This window comes from Oncorhynchus kisutch, linkage group LG19, assembly GCF_002021735.2.
Source record: "Oncorhynchus kisutch isolate 150728-3 linkage group LG19, Okis_V2, whole genome shotgun sequence".
Classification (NCBI taxonomy): Eukaryota; Metazoa; Chordata; class Actinopteri; order Salmoniformes; family Salmonidae; genus Oncorhynchus; species Oncorhynchus kisutch.
Window position 1 is genome coordinate 54,498,829 of NC_034192.2, and position 20,898 is coordinate 54,519,726.

The 20,898-nt window shown below is 47.5% G+C and overlaps 1 protein-coding gene across 1 annotated transcript in view; it reads right to left on the bottom strand.

Moving 5' to 3' along the window:
* LOC109886278 (actin-binding LIM protein 3) overlaps positions 1 to 20,898 on the bottom strand; it is a 93,293-nt gene that overhangs the window by 70,011 nt on the left and 2,384 nt on the right. Inside the window, exon 2 of the mRNA XM_031797258.1 lies at positions 11,904 to 12,038. Coding sequence (XP_031653118.1) covers positions 11,904 to 12,038 — 135 coding nt within the window. The remainder of the gene's footprint in view (positions 1 to 11,903; positions 12,039 to 20,898) is intronic.

Sequence of the window (20,898 nt, forward strand, 5' to 3'; positions counted from 1 at the left end):
AGACAGACTGAGACAGACAGACTGAGACAGACAAAGAAAGACAGACTGAGACAGACAGACTGAGACAGACAGACTGAGACAGACAGACTGAGACAGACAGGACTGAGACAGACAGAGACAGACAAAGAAAGACAGACTGATACAGACAAAGAGAGACAGACTGAGACAGACAGACTGAGACAGACAGAGACAGACAAAGAAAGACAGACTGATACAGACAGAGACAGACAGACTGAGACAGACAAAGAAAGACAGACTGAGACAGACAGACTGAGACAGACAGACAGACTGAGACAGACAGACAGAGACAGACAGACAGACAGACAGACAGAGACAGACTGAGACAGACAAAGAAAGACAGACTGAGACAGACAGACTGAGACAGACAGACAGACTGAGACAGACAGACTGAGACAGACAGACAGACTGAGACAGACAGACAGACTGAGACAGACAGACAGACAGACAGACAGACAGACAGACAGACAAAGAAAGACAGACTGAGACAGACAAAGAAAGACAGACTGAGACAGACAAAGAAAGACAGACTGAGACAGACGGAGACAGACAGACTGAGACAGACAGACTGAGACAGACAAAGAAAGACAGACTGAGACAGACAGACAGACTGAGACAGACAGACTGAGACAGACAAAGAAAGACAGACTGAGACAGACAGACAGACTGAGACAGACAGAGACAGACAGACTGAGACAGACAGACAGACAGACTGAGACAGACAAAGAAAGACAGACTGAGACAGACAAAGAAAGACAGACTGAGACAGACAGACGGAGACAGACAGACGGACGGAGACAGACAAAGAAAGACAGACTGAGACAGACAAAGAAAGACAGACTGAGACAGACAAAGAAAGACAGACTGAGACAGACAGACTGACTGAGACAGACTGAGACAGACAGACAGACTGAGACAGACAAAGAAAGACAGACTGAGACAGACTGAGACAGACTGAGACAGACAGACAGAGACAGACTGAGACAGACTGAGACAGACTGAGACAGACTGAGACAGACTGAGACAGACTGAGACAGACTGAGACAGACTGAGACAGACAGACAGACAGACTGAGACAGACAGACTGAGACAGACAAAGAAAGACAGACAAAGAAAGACAGACTGAGACAGACAAAGAAAGACAGACAGAGACAGACAGACTGAGACAGAGAGACTTAGACAGACAAAGAAAGACAGACTGAGACAGACAAAGAAAGACAGACTGAGACAGACAAAGAAAGACAGACTGAGACAGACAGACTGAGACAGACAGACAGAGACAGACAGACAGAGACAGACAGACTGAGACAGACAGACAGAGACAGACAGACTGAGACAGACAGACTGAGACAGACAGACAGACAGACTGAGACAGACAAAGAAAGACAGACTGAGACAGACAGACAGACAGACAGACAGACAGAGACAGACAGACTGAGACAGACAGACAGAGACAGACAGACTGAGACAGACAGACTGAGACAGACAGACAGACAGACTGAGACAGACAGACAGACTGAGACAGACAGAGACAGACAGACTGAGACAGACAAAGAAAGACAGACTGAGACAGACAGACAGACAGACAGACAGACAGACAGACAGACAGACAGACAGACAGACAGACAGACAGACAGACAGACAGACAGACAGACAGACAGACAGACAGACAGACAGACTGAGACAGACAAAGAAAGACAGACTGAGACAGACAGAGACAGACAGACTGAGACAGACAAAGAAAGACAGACTGAGACAGACAGAGACAGACAGACTGAGACAGACAGACTGAGACAGACAGACTGAGACAGACAGACTGAGACAGACAGACAGACTGAGACAGACAGACAAAGAAAGACAGACTGAGACAGACAGACAGACTGAGACAGACAGAGACAGACAGACTGAGACAGACAAAGAAAGACAGACTGAGACAGACAAAGAAAGACAGACAGAGACAGACAGACAGACTGAGACAGACAGAGACAGACAAAGAAAGACAGACAGAGACAGACAGAGACAGACAGACTGAGACAGACAAAGAAAGACAGACTGAGACAGACAGACTGAGACAGACAAAGAAAGACAGACTGAGACAGTCAGACTGAGACAGACAGACTGAGACAGACTGAGACAGACTGAGAGAGACAGACAGACAGACAGACTGAGACAGACAAAGAAAGACAGACAAAGAAAGACTGAGACAGACAAAGAAAGACAGACAGAGACAGTCAGACTGAGACAGACAGACTGAGACAGACAGACTGAGACAGACAAAGAAAGACAGACAGAGACAGTCAGACTGAGACAGACAGACTGAGACAGACAAAGAAAGACAGACTGAGACAGACAAAGAAAGACAGACTGAGACAGACAGACTGAGACAGACAGACTGAGACAGACAAAGAAAGACAGACTGAGACAGACAGACTGAGATAGACAGACAGACAGACAGACTGAGACAGACAAAGAAAAACAGACTGAGACAGACAGACTGAGACAGACAGAGACAGACAGACTGAGACAGACAGAGACAGACAGACAGAGACAGACAGAGACAGACAGAGAGACAGACAAAGAAAGACAGACTGAGACAGACAGACTGAGACAGACTGAGACAGACAGACTGAGACAGACAGACAGAGACAGACAGAGACAGACTGAGACAGACAGACTGAGATAGACAGACTGAGATAGACAGACTGAGACAGACAGACTGAGACAGACAAAGAAAGACAGACTGAGACAGACAGACTGAGACAGACAGACTGAGACAGACAAAGAAAAACAGACAGATAGACAGACTGAGACAGACAGACTGAGACAGACAGACTGAGACAGACAAAGAAAGACAGACTGAGACAGACAGACAGAGACAGACAGACTGAGACAGACAGACTGAGACAGACAGACTGAGACAGACAGACTGAGATAGACAGACTGAGACAGACAAAGACAAGTGATGATAACAGACAGTGAGAGTCTGAGGAAGAAATGAAAGGAACAGCTTCATAGAAAATGGCACTTATTGTTTCCCAAGGTGAAATGAGTTGAATATAAACAGTTCTGCCTGAACAGTGCATTTGGAAACTATTCAGACCCCTTGACTTTTTCCACATTTTGTTACATTACAGCCTTATTCAAAAATGTATTAAGTTATTTTGTTCCCTCAATCTACTCACACAATACCCCATAATGAAACACAAAAACTGATTTTTTTTTTTTTTTTGCAAATTTATGACAAATAAAACCAGAAATACCTTATTTACCCTTTGCTATGAGACTCAAAACTGAGCTCAGGTGCACCCTTGTTTCCATTGGTCATCCTTGGGATGTTTCTAAAAGTTGACTGGAATCCATCTGTGGTAGATTAAATTGATTGGACGTGATTTGGAAAGGCACACACCTGTCTATATAAGGTCCCACAGTTGACAGTACATGTCAGAGGAAAAAACAAGCCATGAGGTGGAAGGAACTGTTCGTAGAGCTCCGAGACAGGATTGTGTTGAGGCACAGATCTGGGGAAGGGTACCAAAACATTTCTGCAGCATTGAAGGTCCCCTGGAACGCAGTGGCCTCCATCATTCTTAAATGGAAGAAGTTTGGAACCAACAAGCCTCTTCCTAGAGCTGGCCGCCTTACCAAACTGAACAATTGTGGAAGAAAGGCCTTGGTCAGGGAGGTGACAAAGAACCTGGACAACCATCTCTGCTGCACTCCAACAATCAGGCCTTTATGGTAGTGGCATGATGGAAGCCACTCCTCAGTCAAAGGCACAAGGCAACCCACTCTCTGACCATGAGAAACAAGATTATCTGGTCTGATGAAACCAAGATTGAACTCTTTGCCTTTAATGCCAAGAATCACGTCTGGAGGAAACCCTAAGGTGAAGAATGGTAGTGACAGCATCATGCTGTGAAGATGTTTTTCAGCGGCAGGGACTGGGAGACTAGGATCAAGCGAAAGACGAACGGAGCAAAGTCCAGAGATCCTTGATGAAAATCTGCTCCAGAGCGCTCAGGACCTCAGACTGGGATGAAGGTTCACCTTCCAACAGGACAATAACTTGAAGCACACAGCCAAGACAATGCAGGAGTGGCTTAGGGATAAGTCTCTGAATGTTCTTGTGTGGCCCAGCCAGAGCCCGGATTTGAACCCGATTGAACATCTCTGGAGAGACTGGGCAGCAACGCTCCCCATCCAGCGACGCTTCACATTCAACAAAGAGCGTGAATATTTATGTAAATGTGATATTTCCATTTTTTTTATACATTTGCAAACATTTCTAAAAATCTGTTTTGCTTTGTCATTATGGGGTATCGTGTGTAGATTGATGAGAGATGCAAAACAATTAAATCAATTTTAGAATAAGGCTATAACATAACAAAGTGTGGAAAATGTTCCATATATGTTTCCTTACAGCCAGACAGACAACACAAAAAGACCAAGTTAGAAAGATAAATGAACTAATATCACAGGATCAATAGATGGTTATGACAAATATGACCACATTGTCCACCTTGTGGGACAACTCCTCAAATGAAATTGACCAGAGTGTAATTTAGCCTTTTCAACCTCCCTATCACACGCACACAGGCGTATTCCTTTAGCCACCCTATCACACACTGAACACGTCAATGTCAAACTGTCCCAAGATGGAAAATTGATTTCATGCTTGGATAACTGTCATAGAGCGAGAGGGGAGAAAGATGGAGAGCGAGAGAGAGAGAGACGGAGTGAGAGAGAGGGAGAGAGAGAGAGAGACAGAGAGAGAGAGAGATAAATGCTTGGTTTGATAACTGACGCCTAAACCATGACCAACCTCTTTCTCTCACTCTCTCCATCTTTCAATCTTCTTCATGTGTCTGTTCCATTCCCCATCACCCAGATCAGACAGGAATGAAAAACAAACAGAACAGAAGGATGACTAGAGGAGAGAACATGTAGTTGAGGGGAAGGGTAGGGAGGGAAGGAAGGGTAGGGGGTGACAGTGAAACAATAGCAGGTCTTTAGAAAGCTGTGGCCATTGATGCTACTGGAAACACAGTGGATAGAACCACAGAGGGAGGGGCATGGTCACATAATACTGCTCTACTGTACTGGTGTCACCTGTCTCTGCTTTGGTCCAGGTCAGACCTGGGTCAAATATGTCCATGTCTAACTATTTTTGCCTGAGTTTGCATTTTTCACTATCCCATTGGTTCCATTTTGAGATGAAAGGAGTGGAGGGGAGAGGAGAGCTCAGGTTAGGGCGAGAGTGAGAGAGGGGGGGGGGACAGAAACAGAGAGATGGGGAAACAAACATATGACATCATGACTTAGGGGGAAATATAACCCCCCCTCTCGTTCTCTGCCTGAACCTTCTCTCTGGTCTTTGTAATGGGGGTTTCCCATTGGTTGAGGCTCCCTAGTGAGGCTGAGAATAACCACCAATCAGAGGGAGGGGGCCCTTTCACATGGTTACCACAGCAACCCCTCAACTGAAAACACACAAGTGAAAGTAGAGGGGGATATCATAAAACCCCATTTGTATAAGCTACTTAGTCGAAGATTGTTTCAAACGCTTTCTATGGTAGCAGTGAACTACTGTATGTGATGTGCTGGAGCAGGCATTCATTTAAACTTCTAAGAAGATGAGCACAACCACAAAGCATTGGCCCTACCTACAGCATGTGTTCAAAAACATACTGTTGTTGTCATGACACAATGCATCACACTGTAGGTAGAGATCGTACAGAGAAATGCTTTTACATCACCTTAGGGGTGTATAACAACTATATCAAATCCAATCAAATGTTATTGGTCACATACACGTGTCCTTCTAGCTCCGGCAGTTCAGTAATATCTAACAAATTACACAACATATACCCAATACACACAAATCTAAGTAGGAATGAATTGAGACTATATACATATGGACGAGCGATGTCAGAGCGGAACGGACTAAGATACAGTAGAATATTATTGAATACAGTATAAACATATGAGATGAGTAATGCAAGATATGTAAATATTATTAAGTGAATGAGATACCATAGAATAGTATAGAATACAGTATATACACATGAGATGAGTAATGCCAGATGTAAACATTAAGTGACTAAGATACCGTAGAATAGTATAGAATACAGTGTATACATATGAGATGAGTAATGCAAAGTATGTAAATATTATTAAGTGACTAAGACACCGTAGAATAGTATAGAATACAGTATATACATATGAGATGAGTAATGACAGATATGTAAACATTATTAAAGTGACTAGTATTCCATTCCTTAAAGTGGCCAGTGATTCCTAGTCTATGGCTATAGGCAGCAGCCTCTAATGTGCTCTTGATGGCTGTTTAACAGTCTGATGGCATTGAGGGAGAAGCTGTTTTTCAGTCTCTCGGTTCCAGCTTTGATGCACCTGTACTGACCTCGCCTTTTGGATGAATAGGCAGTGGCTCGGGTGGTTGATATCCTTGAGGATCTTTTTGGCCTTCCTGTGACATTGGATGCTGTAGGTGTCCTGGAGGACGGGTAGTTTGCTCCCGGTAATATGTTGGGCAGACCGAACCACCCTCTGGAGAGCCTTGAGGTTGCGTGCGGTGCAGTTGCCAAACCAGGCGGTGATACAGCCCGACAGTATGCTTTCAATTGGCATCTGTAAAAGTTTGTGAGGGTTTTAGGTGACAAGCCAAATTTCTTTAGACTTTTCAACCCCAGGAGGCTATGTTGCGCCTTCTTCACCACTCTGTCTGTGTGGGTGGTCCATTTCAGTTTGTCAGTGATGTGTATGCCAAGGAACATGAAGCTTTCCACCTTCTCCACTGTGGTCCCGTCAATGTAGATAGGGGGGTGCACCCTCTACTATTTCCTGAAGTCCATTATCATCTCCTTTGTTTTGTTGACATTGAGTGAGAGGTTGTTTTCCAGGCACCACAATCCCAGAGCCCTCACCTGCCTCCTGTAGGCTGTTGCTACTGCTACTGTTGTGCCGTCTGCAAACTTGATGATTGATTGGAGGTTGGAGGTGTGCTTGGCCACGTAGTCATGGGTGAACTGGGCGTAAAGGAGGGGGTTGAGCACGCACCCTTGTTGGGCCCCAGTGTTGAGGATCAGCAGAGTGGAGGTGATGTTTCCTACCTTCACCACCTGGGAGCGGCCTGTGAGGAAGTCCAGGTCCCAGTTGCAAAGGGCGGGGTTCAGACCCAGGGCCTCGAGCTTAATGATGAGCTTGGAGGGTACTATGGTATTGAATGCTGAGCTATAATCAATAAACATCATTCTTATATAGGTTTTCCTCTTGTCTAGATGGGATAGGGCAGTGCGCAGAGTGATGGCGATTGTATCGTCTGTGGATCTGTTTGGGCGGTAAGCAAATTGAAGGTAGGGTGGAGGTGATATGGTCCTTGACTAGTCTCTCAAAGCACTTCATGATGACAGAAGTGAGTTCTACAGGGCGATAGACATTCAGTTCAGTTACCTTTTGCCTTCTTTGGTACAGGAACAATGGTGGCCATCTTGAAGCATGTGGGGAGAGCAGACTGGGATAGGGAGAGATTGAATATGCCTGTAACCACAGCAGCCAGCTGGTCTGCGCATGCTCTGAGGATGTTGATAGGGATGCCATCTGGGCCAGCAGCCTTGTGAAGGTTAACACGTTTAAATGTTTTCCTCACATCGGCCACGGAGAAGGAGAGCCCACAGTTCTTGGTAGCGGGCCGCGTTGGTGGCACTGTGTTATCCTCAAAGCGTGCGAAGAACGTGTTTAGCCTGTCCAGAAGCAAGATGGCGGTCTCGACGACGTGGCTGGTCTTCCTTTTTCAGTCCGTGATTGTCTGTTGTCCCTGCCACATACGTCTCGTGTCCGAACCGTTGAATTGCGACTCCACTTTATCTCTATACAGACGTTTAGCTTGTTTGATTGCCTTGCAGAGTGAATAACTACAGTGTTTATATTCTGCCATATTACCAGTCGCCTTGCCATGGTTAAGTGAAGTTTAAAAAAATTACTTGTTTAAAAAAAATTGAAACAATTCTAAATGGAAAAGTGGTGTGTGTGTATTCACCCCCTTTGTTGTGAAGTCCCTAAATAAGATCTGGTACAACCAATTACCTTCAGAAGTCACATAATTAGTTAAATAAAGTCCACCTGTGTGCAATCTAAGTGTCACATGATCTGTCACATGATCTCAGGATATATACACCTGTTCTGAAAGGCCCCAGAGTCTGCAACATCACTAATCAAGAGGCACCACCAAGCAAGCGGCACCATGAAGACAAAGGAGCTCCCGAAAACAGGTCAGGGACAAAGATGTGGAGATGTACAGATTAGGGTTGGGTTATAAAAAAATATCTGAAACTTTGAGCATCCCACAGAGCACCATTAAGGAGCTGCAAAGCCCCACAGCGGAGATTGGAGTTTCTGTCCATAGGACCCCTTTAAGTTAAAGATAGGGCTGACTACTGCCCCCTTTGGAGGAATTGCGTGCCCATAGTAAACAGAAAAAAAATCTGTCAAAAGTTGCTAATATATGCATATAATAATAATAATTGAATAGAAAACACTCTAAAGCTTCTAAAACCGTTCAAATTATGTCTGTATGTAAAGCAGAACTCTCAGGGCAGCCATTCTCCCAAACTCTCTCTTGCCTTCATGAAAGTTGGGCCAACTTTGACGTCATCGCCCCCACCCTTCCCAACCAGCTACAGATCTGGGAACAGTTCCTATCTCTTCAGCGCGGTGTCCTCTTTCAGTGGGGCCTCTCTTTGTGAGAATCGCGCGCTCCCTCGAGTTTTGGCGGGCTGAAACCTCCGTGTCACGCGAAAATACATGTACTTTCATGCGCGCGTCTGGTCCGGAGCTCTCTTTCTTCCAGGATTGACCAAACTATTTCGGTTTGTCTGTTCGGGCTAAGGTTTGTTTTGCATGTTTAGAACATGTCAAAGCTTAAAGCTCTCCACAGAGCTGGGCATTACGGAAGAGTGGCCAGAACAAAGCCATTGCTTAAAGAAAAAAGTAAGTAAACATGTTTGGTGTTTGCCAAAAGGCATGAGACTCCCCAAACATATGGAAGAAGGTAGTCTGGTCAGATGAGACTAAAATGTAGCTTTTGGCCATCAAGGAAAATGCTATGTCTGGCACAAACACAACAACTCTCATCACCCCGAGATGTTTTTCATCGGCAGGGACTTGGAAACTGGTCAGAATTGAAGGAATGATGGATGGCGCAGGGAAGGTCTTGACAGAAACCTGTTTCCGTCTTCCAGAGATTTGAGACAGGGATGGAGGTTCACCTTCCAGCAGGACGATGACCCTAAGCATACTGCTAAAGCAATAGTCGAGTGGTTTAAGGGGAAATATTTAGATGTCTTGGAATGGCCGAGTCCAAGCCCAGACCTCAATCGAATTGAGAATTTGTGGTATGAGTTAAAAGATTGCTGTACACCAGCGGAACCCATCCAACTTGAAGGAGCTGGAGCAGTTTTGCCTTGAAGAATGGGCAAAAATCCCAGTGGCTAGATGTGCCAAGCTTATAGAGACATACCCCAAGAGACTTGCAGCTGTAATTGCTGTAGAAGGTGTCTCTACAAAGTATTGGCTTTCGGGGGGTGAATAGTTATGCTCAAGTTCTGTTTTTTTGTCTTATTTCTTGTTCAACAATAACAAATATTTTGCATCTTCAAAGTGGTAGGTATGTTGTGTAAGTCAAATAATACAACCACCCACCCCCCCAAAAATATATTTTAATTCCAGGTTGTAAGGAAACAAAATTAGAAAAATGCCAAGGGGGTGAATCATTTTGCAAGCCATTGTATGTATTCCTGTCTGTGTGATGTACTGAGAATCCTGCTGGCTTTACTCAGTATCCCGAGAGAGACATGTTTCTGTGAAACAAAGTATTTTACAGGCCCCCCATGTCTCTCTGGAAAGAAATCCTTGCTCTAAACATCAACGTTGTTATCCAAAGACCGAACATTAGCGAGTAATATACTCGGAAGTGGCCGCCTCAGGTGCCTCTCCTCCGCCGGTGATGTTTTGGGTCAGCCTTTGGAATAAGTTAAATTGCTCTGGGGAGAGTGAACAAAGGATCTGGTCCAGGGAAGTCGTATTCCTGGTCGTAATGCAGGTAGTTCTGGTGAGTTACCACCTCTTTAAAATCCAATAGTTCTTTCCGGCTGTATGTAATGACACAAAACATTTCCTGGGCTAATAATGTTTTTTAAAAAGTACATGAAAAATTAAAATACTAGTGTCTTCTAAGAGCTAGTCACGATGCTGCCATCTCCGTCGGCGCCATCTTCAATGCATTCAATATCCTACACACCTCTTAGCAGGAGCCCACGCCCTCCTACACACCTCTTAGCAGGAGCCCACGCCCTCCTACACACCTCTTAGCAGGAGCCCACGCCCTCCTACACACCTCTTAGCAGGAGCCCACGCCCTCCTACACACCTCTTAGCAGGAGCCCACGCCCTCCTACACACCTCTTAGCAGGAGCCCACGCCCTCCTACACACCTCTTAGCAGGAGTCCACGCCCTCCTACACACCTCTTAGCAGGAGTCCACGCCCTCCTACACACCTCTTAGCAGGAGCCCACGCCCTCCTACACACCTCTTAGCAGGAGTCCACGCCCTCCTACACACCTCTTAGCAGGAGCCCACGCCCTCCTACACACCTCTTAGCAGGAGTCCACACCTCTTAGCAGGAGCCCACGCCCTCCTACACACCTCTTAGCAGGAGTCCACGCCCTCCTACACCCCTTAGCAGGAGCCCACGCCCTCCTACACACCCCTTAGCAGGAGCCCACGCCCTCCTACACACCTTAGCAGGAGCCCACGCCCTCCTACACCCCTTAGCAGGAGCCCACGCCCTCCTACACCTCTTAGCAGGAGCCCACGCCCTCCTACACACCTCTTAGCAGGAGTCCACGCCCTCCTACACCTCTTAGCAGGAGCCCACGCCCTCCTACACACCTCTTAGCAGGAGCCCACTCCCTCCTACACCCCTTAGCAGAAGTCCACTCCCTCCTACACACATTTTAGCAGGAGCCCACGCCCTCCTACACACCTCTTAGCAGGAGTCCACTCCCTCCTACACACCTTAGCAGAAGTCCACTCCCTCCTACACACCTTTTAGCAGGAGCCCACGCCCTCCTACACACCTCTTAACAGGAGCCCACGCCCTCCTACACACCTCTTAGCAGGAGTCCACTCCCTCCTACACACCTCTTAGCAGGAGTCCACGCCCTCCTACACACCTCTTAGCAGGAGTCCACTCCCTCCTACACACCTCTTAACAGGAGTCCACTCCCTCCTACACACCTCTTAGCAGGAGTCCACTCCCTCCTACACACCTCTTAGCAGGAGTCCACTCCCTCCTACACACCTCTTAGCAGGAGTCCACTCCCTCCTACACACCTCTTAGCAGGAGCCCACTCCCTCCTACACACCTCTTAGCAGGAGCCCACTCCCTCCTACACACCTCTTAACAGGACCCCACGCCTTCCTATACACCTCTTAGCAGGAGCCCACGCCCTCCTACACACCTCTTAACAGGAGTCCACTCCCTCCTACACACCTCTTAACAGGAGTCCACTCCCTCCTACACACCTCTTAACAGGAGCCCACGCCCTCCTACACACACCTCTTAACAGGAGTCCACTCCCTCCTACACGGTTCTTCTAATCCTTCGTCTGGATCATTATTGGCATGGCTTGGAGAGTGTGTGTGCATGTGTGTGTGCGTGTGTGTGGTGTGTCCACAGGGACTTGACGTCACAGTCTGAGTCCCAGCCTGTAAGAGCCTTAACATTCAGGAGTGACCTACTACTGCAGGAAGAGGTGCAGACAGACACATTTGTAATAAGCAGTGAAGGTAGCCCAGCATGTCCTTACCTGTACAGGTGAAACACTTGACGTGGAAGTGTGTGTCCTGAACGCGCACCACCTCTCCCTTACACACCTCCCGACAACGCTGGCACCGGATAGGTCCAGAGCTCCGCTCACTGCCCAAAGAGCCCTGCTGATAGGCTGTAGAGAGAGGGAGAGCACAGCTGACCTCATCCAATCATAGCAGTCAATATGTGTCTCTCAGATGGCTCCCTATTCCCTATACAGTTCACTACTATTGAACATGGCCCATAGGGCTCTGCTCTGTGGGGAATAGGGGGCCATCTGGGATGCAACCAACAATACAAACCAGTCAGCATATATAATCTGTACTATACTGCAGTCGGCAAGAGCCTTGTGTTCACAGACTGCCATTACATGCAGTAATATATATTATATATATATATATATATATATATATATAGACTGTTAATGTATAGTCTACGTTGAGGAGAAGGATTTACATAATCATATCACTGTGTTCTGCTCACACTTGTTATGAAGCTGTGAAGTCTGTCACCTCTACAAGCTCTCTCTCTCCCTCTACCTCCTCATCGACTCTCTCTACCCGTCTATCGTGCCCTGTATGCATACTTGTGAGTGTGTTTGTTTGTGGATTTGACATATTGCTCACTCCCACATTCTATAATAGGTGATTGTTTCCTTCACAATACTGGCAACACAGTTGACCAATCTCAGTATTTCTGGCCAGGCACACCCTAATAGGGAGAGAACACAACACAAATGGGAAACTCTAACACTTAGACTAGTTTGTTGTATTAACACAGGATGAAGGGGGAACGGTGTATGTCTACCACTATATTATGTTACAATTAGGTCTGAGGAATCAAAAAAGAAACTCCACAGGTTTCCACAGACATGCCAATAACAAAGTGGGTACTAGACACGTGCGTGTGCGTGTGCGTGTGTGCGTGTGTGTGTGTGTGTGTGAGTATAGATTAACCCAGTTCTCTGTGTCACAGGGGAAGTAGTGTGTGCCAGGTAGAGTAATCCTCTAGGCTTCTGCCCTCTGGAGAGGGGAGAGAAGAGGGTTGAGGAGATGGGGGAGGAGATGGGAGAGGAGGGGTGAGGGGAGAGAGGAGAGGAGATGGGTGAGGGGAGAGAGAAGAGGAGACGGGAGACGAGGGGTGAGGGGAGAGAGAAGAGGAGATGGGAGAGGAGATGTGAGGGGAGAGAGGAGAGGAGACGGAGGGGAGATGTGAGGGGAGAGAAGAGGGGTGAGGAGGTGGGGGAGGAGAGGAGAGGGGGAGAGTAGAGGTATCCAGGACATGGAGAGGTATCATGGGAGCTAGCCACTAGCCAGGACATGGAGAGGAGAGGTATCATGGGAGCTAGCCACTAGCCAGGACATGGAGAGGAGAGGTATCATTGGAGCTAGCCACTAGCCAGGACATGTATCATGGGAGCTAGCCACTAGCCAGGACATGGAGAGGAGGATAAAGCCTTTCACCTGTCTTCCATCCTGATGACATGAACAGCACAGAGGGAAAGTACAAACCACAGGATTACCCAGATTAAAGGACAATACCACTCCAAAGCCACTGTTGATACAGCCCTTAAATGTTTTCCATGTCAGCAATCAAGTTAAGTTCTAGAACTTTCAATATACAGAAAGTGTCAAAGTATGATGCAGGACGTGTTTTGCACATACTACCATAATGGTTCTCTACAAGCACATGCAAAACACATGAAGATAAACTGAAATAATATGGTGATTATTAACACAGCCAAATAGTTCTGTAATGTTGTCTAGGGACATCATAATGCCTATTAGCTGAAAGAGCCAAGGCCAATCACTCTCTCTCTTTTTTTATTTAACTAGGCAAGTCAGTTCAAATTCTTATTTACAATGACGGTCTACACTGGCCAAACCCGGACGGCGCTGGGCCAATTGTGTGCCACCCTATGGGACTCCTGGTTGTGATTCTGCTGCTATTTCTGCGCCGACCTCAACACCTGCTGAGAGCTCATACACAAGGGATTGTGGGACATTGGAGGTGACAGGTCCCTCGCACTTTCTCTCTCTACTCTCTCTCTCCCCACTGAGATAAAGAGAACAGAAGAGAGGGAGGGAGAGGAGGAGAAGAGAGGGATGAAGAGAACAGAAGAGAGGGAGGGGGAGGAGGAGAAGAGGGATGAAGAGAACAGAAAATAAGGAGGGGGAGGAGGAGAAGAGAGGGATGAAGAGAACAGAAAATAAGGAGGGGGAGGAGGAGAAGAGAGGGATGAAGAGAACAGAAAATAAGGAGGGGGAGGAGGAGAAGAGAGGGATGAAGAGAACAGAAGAGATGGAGGGAGAGGAGGAGAAGAGAGGGATGAAGAGAACAGAAGAGAGGGAGGGAGAGGAGGAGAAGAGAGGGATGAAGAGAACAGAAGAGAGGGAGGGGGAGGAGGAGAAGAGAGGGATGAAGAGAACAGAAGAGAGGGAGGGGGAGGAGGAGAAGAGAGGGATGAAGAGAACAGAAGAGGGAGGGGGAGGAGGAGAAGAGAGGGATGAAGAGAACAGAAGAGGGAGGGGGAGGAGGAGAAGAGAGGGATGAAGAGAACAGAAGAGGGAGGGGGAGGAGGAGAAGAGAGGGATGAAGAGAACAGAAGAGGGAGGGGGAGGAGGAGAAGAGAGGGATGAAGAGAACAGAAGAGGGAGGGGGAGGAGGAGAAGAGAGGGATGAAGAGAACAGAAGAGGGAGGGGGAGGAGGAGAAGAGAGGGATGAAGAGAACAGAAGAGGGAGGGGGAGGAGGAGAAGAGAGGGATGAAGAGAACAGAAGAGGGAGGGGGAGGAGGAGAAGAGAGGGATGAAGAGAACAGAAGAGAGGGAGGGAGAGGAGAAGAGAGGGATGAAGAGAACAGAAGAGAGGGGAGGGAGAGGAGAAGAGAGGGATGAAGAGAACAGAAGAGGGAGGGAGAGTAGGAGAAGAGAGGGATGAAGAGAACAGAAGAGAGGGAGGGGGAGGAGGAGAGGAGAGGGATGAAGAGAACAGAAGAGAGGGAGGGGGGGGAGAGGAGAGAGGGATGAAGAGAACAGAAAATAAGGAGGGGGAGGAGGAGAAGAGAGGGATGAAGAGAACAGAAGAGGGAGGGGGAGGAGGAGAAGAGAGGGATGAAGAGAACAGAAGAGAGGGAGGGAGATGAGAAGAGAGGGATGAAGAGAACAGAAGAGAGGGAGGGGGAGGAGGAGAAGAGAGGGATGAAGAGAACAGAAAATAGGGAGGGGGAGGAGGAGAAGAGAGGGATGAAGAGAACAGAAATAGGGAGGGGGAGGAGGAGAAGAGAGGGATGAAGAGAACAGAAGAGGGAGGGGGAGGAGGAGAAGAGAGGGATGAAGAGAACAGAAGAGAGGGAGGGGAGGAGGAGAAGAGGGATGAAGAGAACAGAAGAGAGGGAGGGGGAGGAGGAGAAGAGAGGGATGAAGAGAACAGAAGAGAGGGAGGGGGAGGAGGAGAAGAGAGGGATGAAGAGAACAGAAGAGAGGGAGGGAGAGGAGGAGAAGAGAGGGATGAAGAGAACAGAAGAGAGGGAGGGAGAGGAGGAGAAGAGAGGGATGAAGAGAACAGAAGAGAGGGAGGGGGAGGAGGAGAAGAGGGATGAAGAGAACAGAAGAGAGGGAGGGGGAGGAGGAGAAGAGAGGGATGAAGAGAACAGAAGAGAGGGAGGGGGAGGAGGAGAAGAGAGGGATGAAGAGAACAGAAGAGAGGGAGGGGAGGAGGAGAAGAGAGGGATGAAGAGAACAGAAGAGAGGGAGGGAGAGGAGGAGAAGAGAGGGATGAAGAGAACAGAAGAGAGGGAGGGAGAGGAGGAGAAGAGAGGGATGAAGAGAACAGAAGAGAGGGAGGGGGAGGAGGAGAGATGAAGAGAACAGAAGAGGGAGGGGAGGAGGAGAAGAGAGGGATGAAGAGAACAGAAGAGAGGGAGGGGGAGGAGGAGAAGAGAGGGATGAAGAGAACAGAAAATAGGGAGGGGGAGGAGGAGAAGAGAGGGATGAAGAGAACAGAAGAGAGGGAGGGGGAGGAGGAGAAGAGAGGGATGAAGAGAACAGAAAGAGGGAGGGGGAGGAGGAGAGAGAGGGATGAAGAGAACAGAAAATAAGGAGGGGAGGAGGAGAAGAGAGGGATGAAGAGAACAGAAGAGAGGGAGGGGGAGGAGGAGAAGAGAGGGATGAAGAGAACAGAAGAGAGGGAGGGAGAGGAGGAGAAGAGAGGGATGAAGAGAACAGAAGAGAGGGAGGGAGAGGAGGAGAAGAGAGGGATGAAGAGAACAGAAGAGAGGGAGGGGGAGGAGGAGAAGAGAGGGATGAAGAGAACAGAAGAGGGAGGGGGAGGAGGAGAAGAGAGGGATGAAGAGAACAGAAGAGAGGGAGGGGGAGGAGGAGAGAGAGGGATGAAGAGAACAGAAAATAAGGAGGGGGAGGAGGAGAAGAGAGGGATGAAGAGAACAGAAGAGAGGGAGGGGGAGGAGGAGAAGAGAGGGATGAAGAGAACAGAAGAGAGGGAGGGAGAGGAGAAGAGAGAGGGATGAAGAGAACAGAAAATAGGTAGGGGGAGGAGGAGAAGAGAGGGATGAAGAGAACAAAAATAGGTAGGGGGAGGAGGAGAAGACACTCACCTCAGCTAAATCCAAAGCAGGTGGTTATTAGCTGTAGTAAGTCAGTGACCAGTAGTCTCTCAGCATAGTCCTCTCTCTCTCTACCCCCTCTATCTTCCCCTCTCTCTCACCCCCTCTCTTTCTCCAGATCTTGGGGAGGGTCTCGAGCTTAGTGACGAGTTTGGAGGGTACTATGGTGTTGAATAATGAGTTGTAGTTGATGAACAGCATTCTTACGTAGGCATTCCTCTTGTCCAGATGGGTTAGGGCAGTGTGCAGTGTGATTGCGATTGCGATTGCGTCGTCTGTGGACTTATTGGGGCGGTAAGCAAATTGGAGTGGGTCTAGGGTGTCAGGTAGGGTGGAGGTGATATGGTCCTTGACTAGTCTCTCAAAGCACTTCATGACGATGGAAGTGAGTGCTACGGGGCGATAGTCATTTAGCTCAGTTACCTTAGCTTTCTTGGGAACAGGAACAATGGTGGCCCTCTTGAAGCATGTGGGAACAGCAGACTGGGATTGATTGAATATGTCCGTAAACACACCAGCCAGATGGTCTGGGCATGCTCAGAGGACGCGGCTAGGTATGCCGTCTGGGCCGGCAGCCTTGCGAGGCTTAACACGTTTAAATGTTTTACTCACGTTGGCTGCAGTGAAGTAGAGCCCGCAAGTTTTGGTAGCGGGCCATGTCGGTGGCACTGTATTGTCTTCAAAGCGAGCAAAGAAGTTGTTCAGTTTGTCTGGGAGCAAGACATCTTGGTCCGCGACAGGGCTGGTTTTCTTTGTGTAGTCGGTGATTGACTGTAGACCCTGCCACATACCTCTCATGTCTGAGCCGTTGAATTGCGACTCTACTTTGTCTCTATGCTGACGCGTAGCTTGTTTGATTGCCTTGCGGAGGGAATAGCTACACTGTTTGTATTGAGTCATGTTTTCTGTCGCATTGCCCTGATTAAAAGCCGTAGTTCGCGCTTTCAGTTTTGCGCGAATGCTGCCATCAATCAACGGTTTCTGGTTGGGGAAGGTTTTAATAGCCGCTGTGGGTACAACATCACCGATGCACTTGCTAATAAACTCGCTCACCAAATTAGCGTATTCATCAATGTTGTTGTCGCTATGTGGAACATATCCGACGCTATGTGGAATCCGATTGGTCGGACCAGCGTTGAACAGACCTGAGCACGGGCGTTTCCTGTTTTAGTTTCTGTCTATAGGCTGGGAGCAACAAAATGGAGTCGTGGTCAGATTTCCCGAAAGGAGGGCGGGGGAGAGCTTTGTATGCGTCGCGGAAGTTAGAATAACAATGATCCAGGGTTTTGCCAGCCCGGGTTGCGCAATCGATATGCTGATAAAATTTAGGGAGCCTCGTTTCCAGATTAGCCTTGTTAAAATCTCCAGCTACAATAAATTCAGCCGCAGGATATGTGGTTTCTAGTTTACATAGAGTCCAATGAAGTTCTTTCAGGGCCGTCGATGTGTCTGCTTGGGGGGGATATACACGACTGTGATTATAATCGAAGAGGTAGAGGTCTCTTGGTAGATAATGCGTTTGGCATTTAATTGTAAGGAATTCTAGGTCAGATGAACAGCTGAATGTAGAAGGAAAATGAAAAGCTGTGTACATTTGTAAATACTGCACAAACTCATATGTGAAGAATGCAACAAAGATGCAGAATCATCTGGCCAAGTGCATAAAGTTCACTCAGCGCCCAGAGCAAGCAACCTCTGTCAAAAGTCCCTCTACTTCTATTTGAGGTGAAAATTATGAATCAGATACCTTATCGATAGCAACAACTCATGGTCCTCCTGGAATGTTTTTTGGACTCAATGGAGGAACGTAGTCTGATAAATGCTGATGTCTTGCTCGAGCTGTGTATGCAACTGGTTCACCTCTGATGCTCACAGGCAATGTGCATTGGAAGATATTTATGAATGTTCTTCGCCCAGCATTCACCCCTCCAACCAGACATGCTTGATCTACTCATTTGTTGGATACAGAGTTCAAGTAAAGGTCAAGTGAAGGTCAAGCAAATCATAGATAAAGCAGACTGTATTGCAATCATCTCTGATGGGTGGTCGAATGTTCGTAGGCAAGGAATAATTAACTACATCATCTCCACCCCTCAACCAGTGTTCTACAAGAGCACAGATACAAGGGACAACAGACACACCGGTCTCTACACTGCAGATGAGCTGAAGGCTGTTATCATGACCTTGGACCACAGAAGGTATTTGCACTGGTGACAGACAATGCTGTGAACATGATGGCTGCTTGGTCTAAAGTGGAGGAATCTTACCCTCCCATCACACCCATTGGCTGTGCTGCTCATGCATTGAATCTGCTCCTCAAGGACACACTGGCACTGAAAACAATAGAAACACTCTACAAGAGAGCCAAGGAAATGGTTAGGTATGTGAACAGCAGCAATCTACCTCACCAAGCAACGTGAGAAGAATAAGAGCACCACATTGGAACTGCCCAGCAACACCTGTTGGGGTGTTGTCGTCATCATCTTTGAAAGAGTCTCTCCAAGATATAGCCATATCACAGTCTGCCAATATGGACAGCCCCATCAAGAGGATCCTCCTGGATGATGTATTTTGGGAGAGAGTGGTAAGCAGCCTGAAAACTCCTGAAATCTATAGCAGTAGCCATTGCACGGATTGAGGGAGACAATGCCATCCTGTCTGATGTTCAGACTCTGCTTGCAGATGTAAGAGAAGAAAGCCATACTGCCCTGCCCACTTCACTGTTGCTCCAAGCAGAGGAAACTGCAGTTCTGAAATACATCAAAAAGCGTGAAGACTTCTGCCTGAAGCCCAAACACCCCGCAGCGTACATGTTGGGCCCCAAGTTTGCTGGCAAGAGCATCCTGTCTGGTGCAGAGATCAACATGGCCTATGGTGTCATCACTAACCGTGTCTCGCCACCTTGGACTGGATGAGGGCAAGGTTCTTGGCAGTCTGGCGAAGTACACTTCCAAGTAAGGGCTTTGGGATGGAGATGCAATATGGCAGTCGTGCCAACATACTTCATCAGCCACCGGGTGGAAGGGAATTGTGGATCTGAGGCTCTTTCCCCTGTTGCCTCCATCATCCTCCAAATCCCACCAACATCAGCCGCCTCAGAGTGCAACTGGTCCGTGTTTGGGAACACACACACCAAAGCACGCAACAGGTTGACCAATACAAGGGTTGAAAAATTGGTGGCCTTCCGGGCAAATTTGAGGCTTTTTGAGCCTGACCACGAGCCATCCTCAACAAGGTTAGAAAAGTGACAGTGAAGATCAGGCCTCAGAGTCTGATATTCAAGAGGTGGACATTGAGGACATCCAGGGAGAAGACATGGAAGCCTGAGAGGAAAACAACCAAAGCTTTAGTTTCTAGACAATCATTTTATAGATGTATGTTGAAAAGATTTTTGAGAGATGAGATGGAACATTGGAGATCATTCAATATTCCCTTTCTTTTGTTGTTCAAGGAATTCATCCCATGTGGAGAGTCACCCGATATAATGACACGTCACCATGCTGCTGTAATCCTCTAGATGTAATGACACGTCACCATGCTGCTGTAATCCTCTAGATGTAATGACACGTCACCATGCTGGTAATCCTCTAGATGTAATGACACGTCACCATGCTGCTGTAATCCCTCTAGATATAATGACACGTCACCATGCTGCTGTAATCCTCTAGATATAATGACACGTCACCATGCTGCTGTAATCCTCTAGATATAATGGACACGTCACCATGCTGCTGTAATCCTCTAGATATAATGACACGTCACCATGCTGCTGTAATCCTCTAGATATAATGACAACACACACGTCACCATGCTGCTGTAATCCTCTAGATATAATGACACGTCACCATGCTGCTGTAATCCTCTAGATATAATGACAACACACACGTCACCATGCTGCTGTAATCCTCTAGATATAATGACAACACACACGTCACCATGCTGCTGTAACATCAACAGCTAACAGGTGCTTGATACTGACAACTCTATTCATCTCCCAAAACAGTCAATACATCTGTTTCTGGTGTTTCTTCTCTCTACTCTTGGTTCTTTACTTCTTTATGCTCTTTGATTATTCTTCCAGAAGAAAGAGAGAGGAATTTGGCCGTGAAACAGTTGAAAAAACAAACAGACAGAGAGAGACACAGAGAGACAGAGACAGAGAGACAGAGACCGAGAGACAGAGACAGAGAGACAGCCAGAGAGAGAGACAGACAGCCAGAGAGAGAGACAGACAGACAGACAGACAGACAGACAGACAGACAGACAGAGAGACAGACAGACAGAGAGAGAGACAGACAGAGAGAGAGACAGACAGAGAGAGAGAGAGACAGAGAGAGAGAGAGACAGAGAGAGAGAGACAGAGAGAGAGA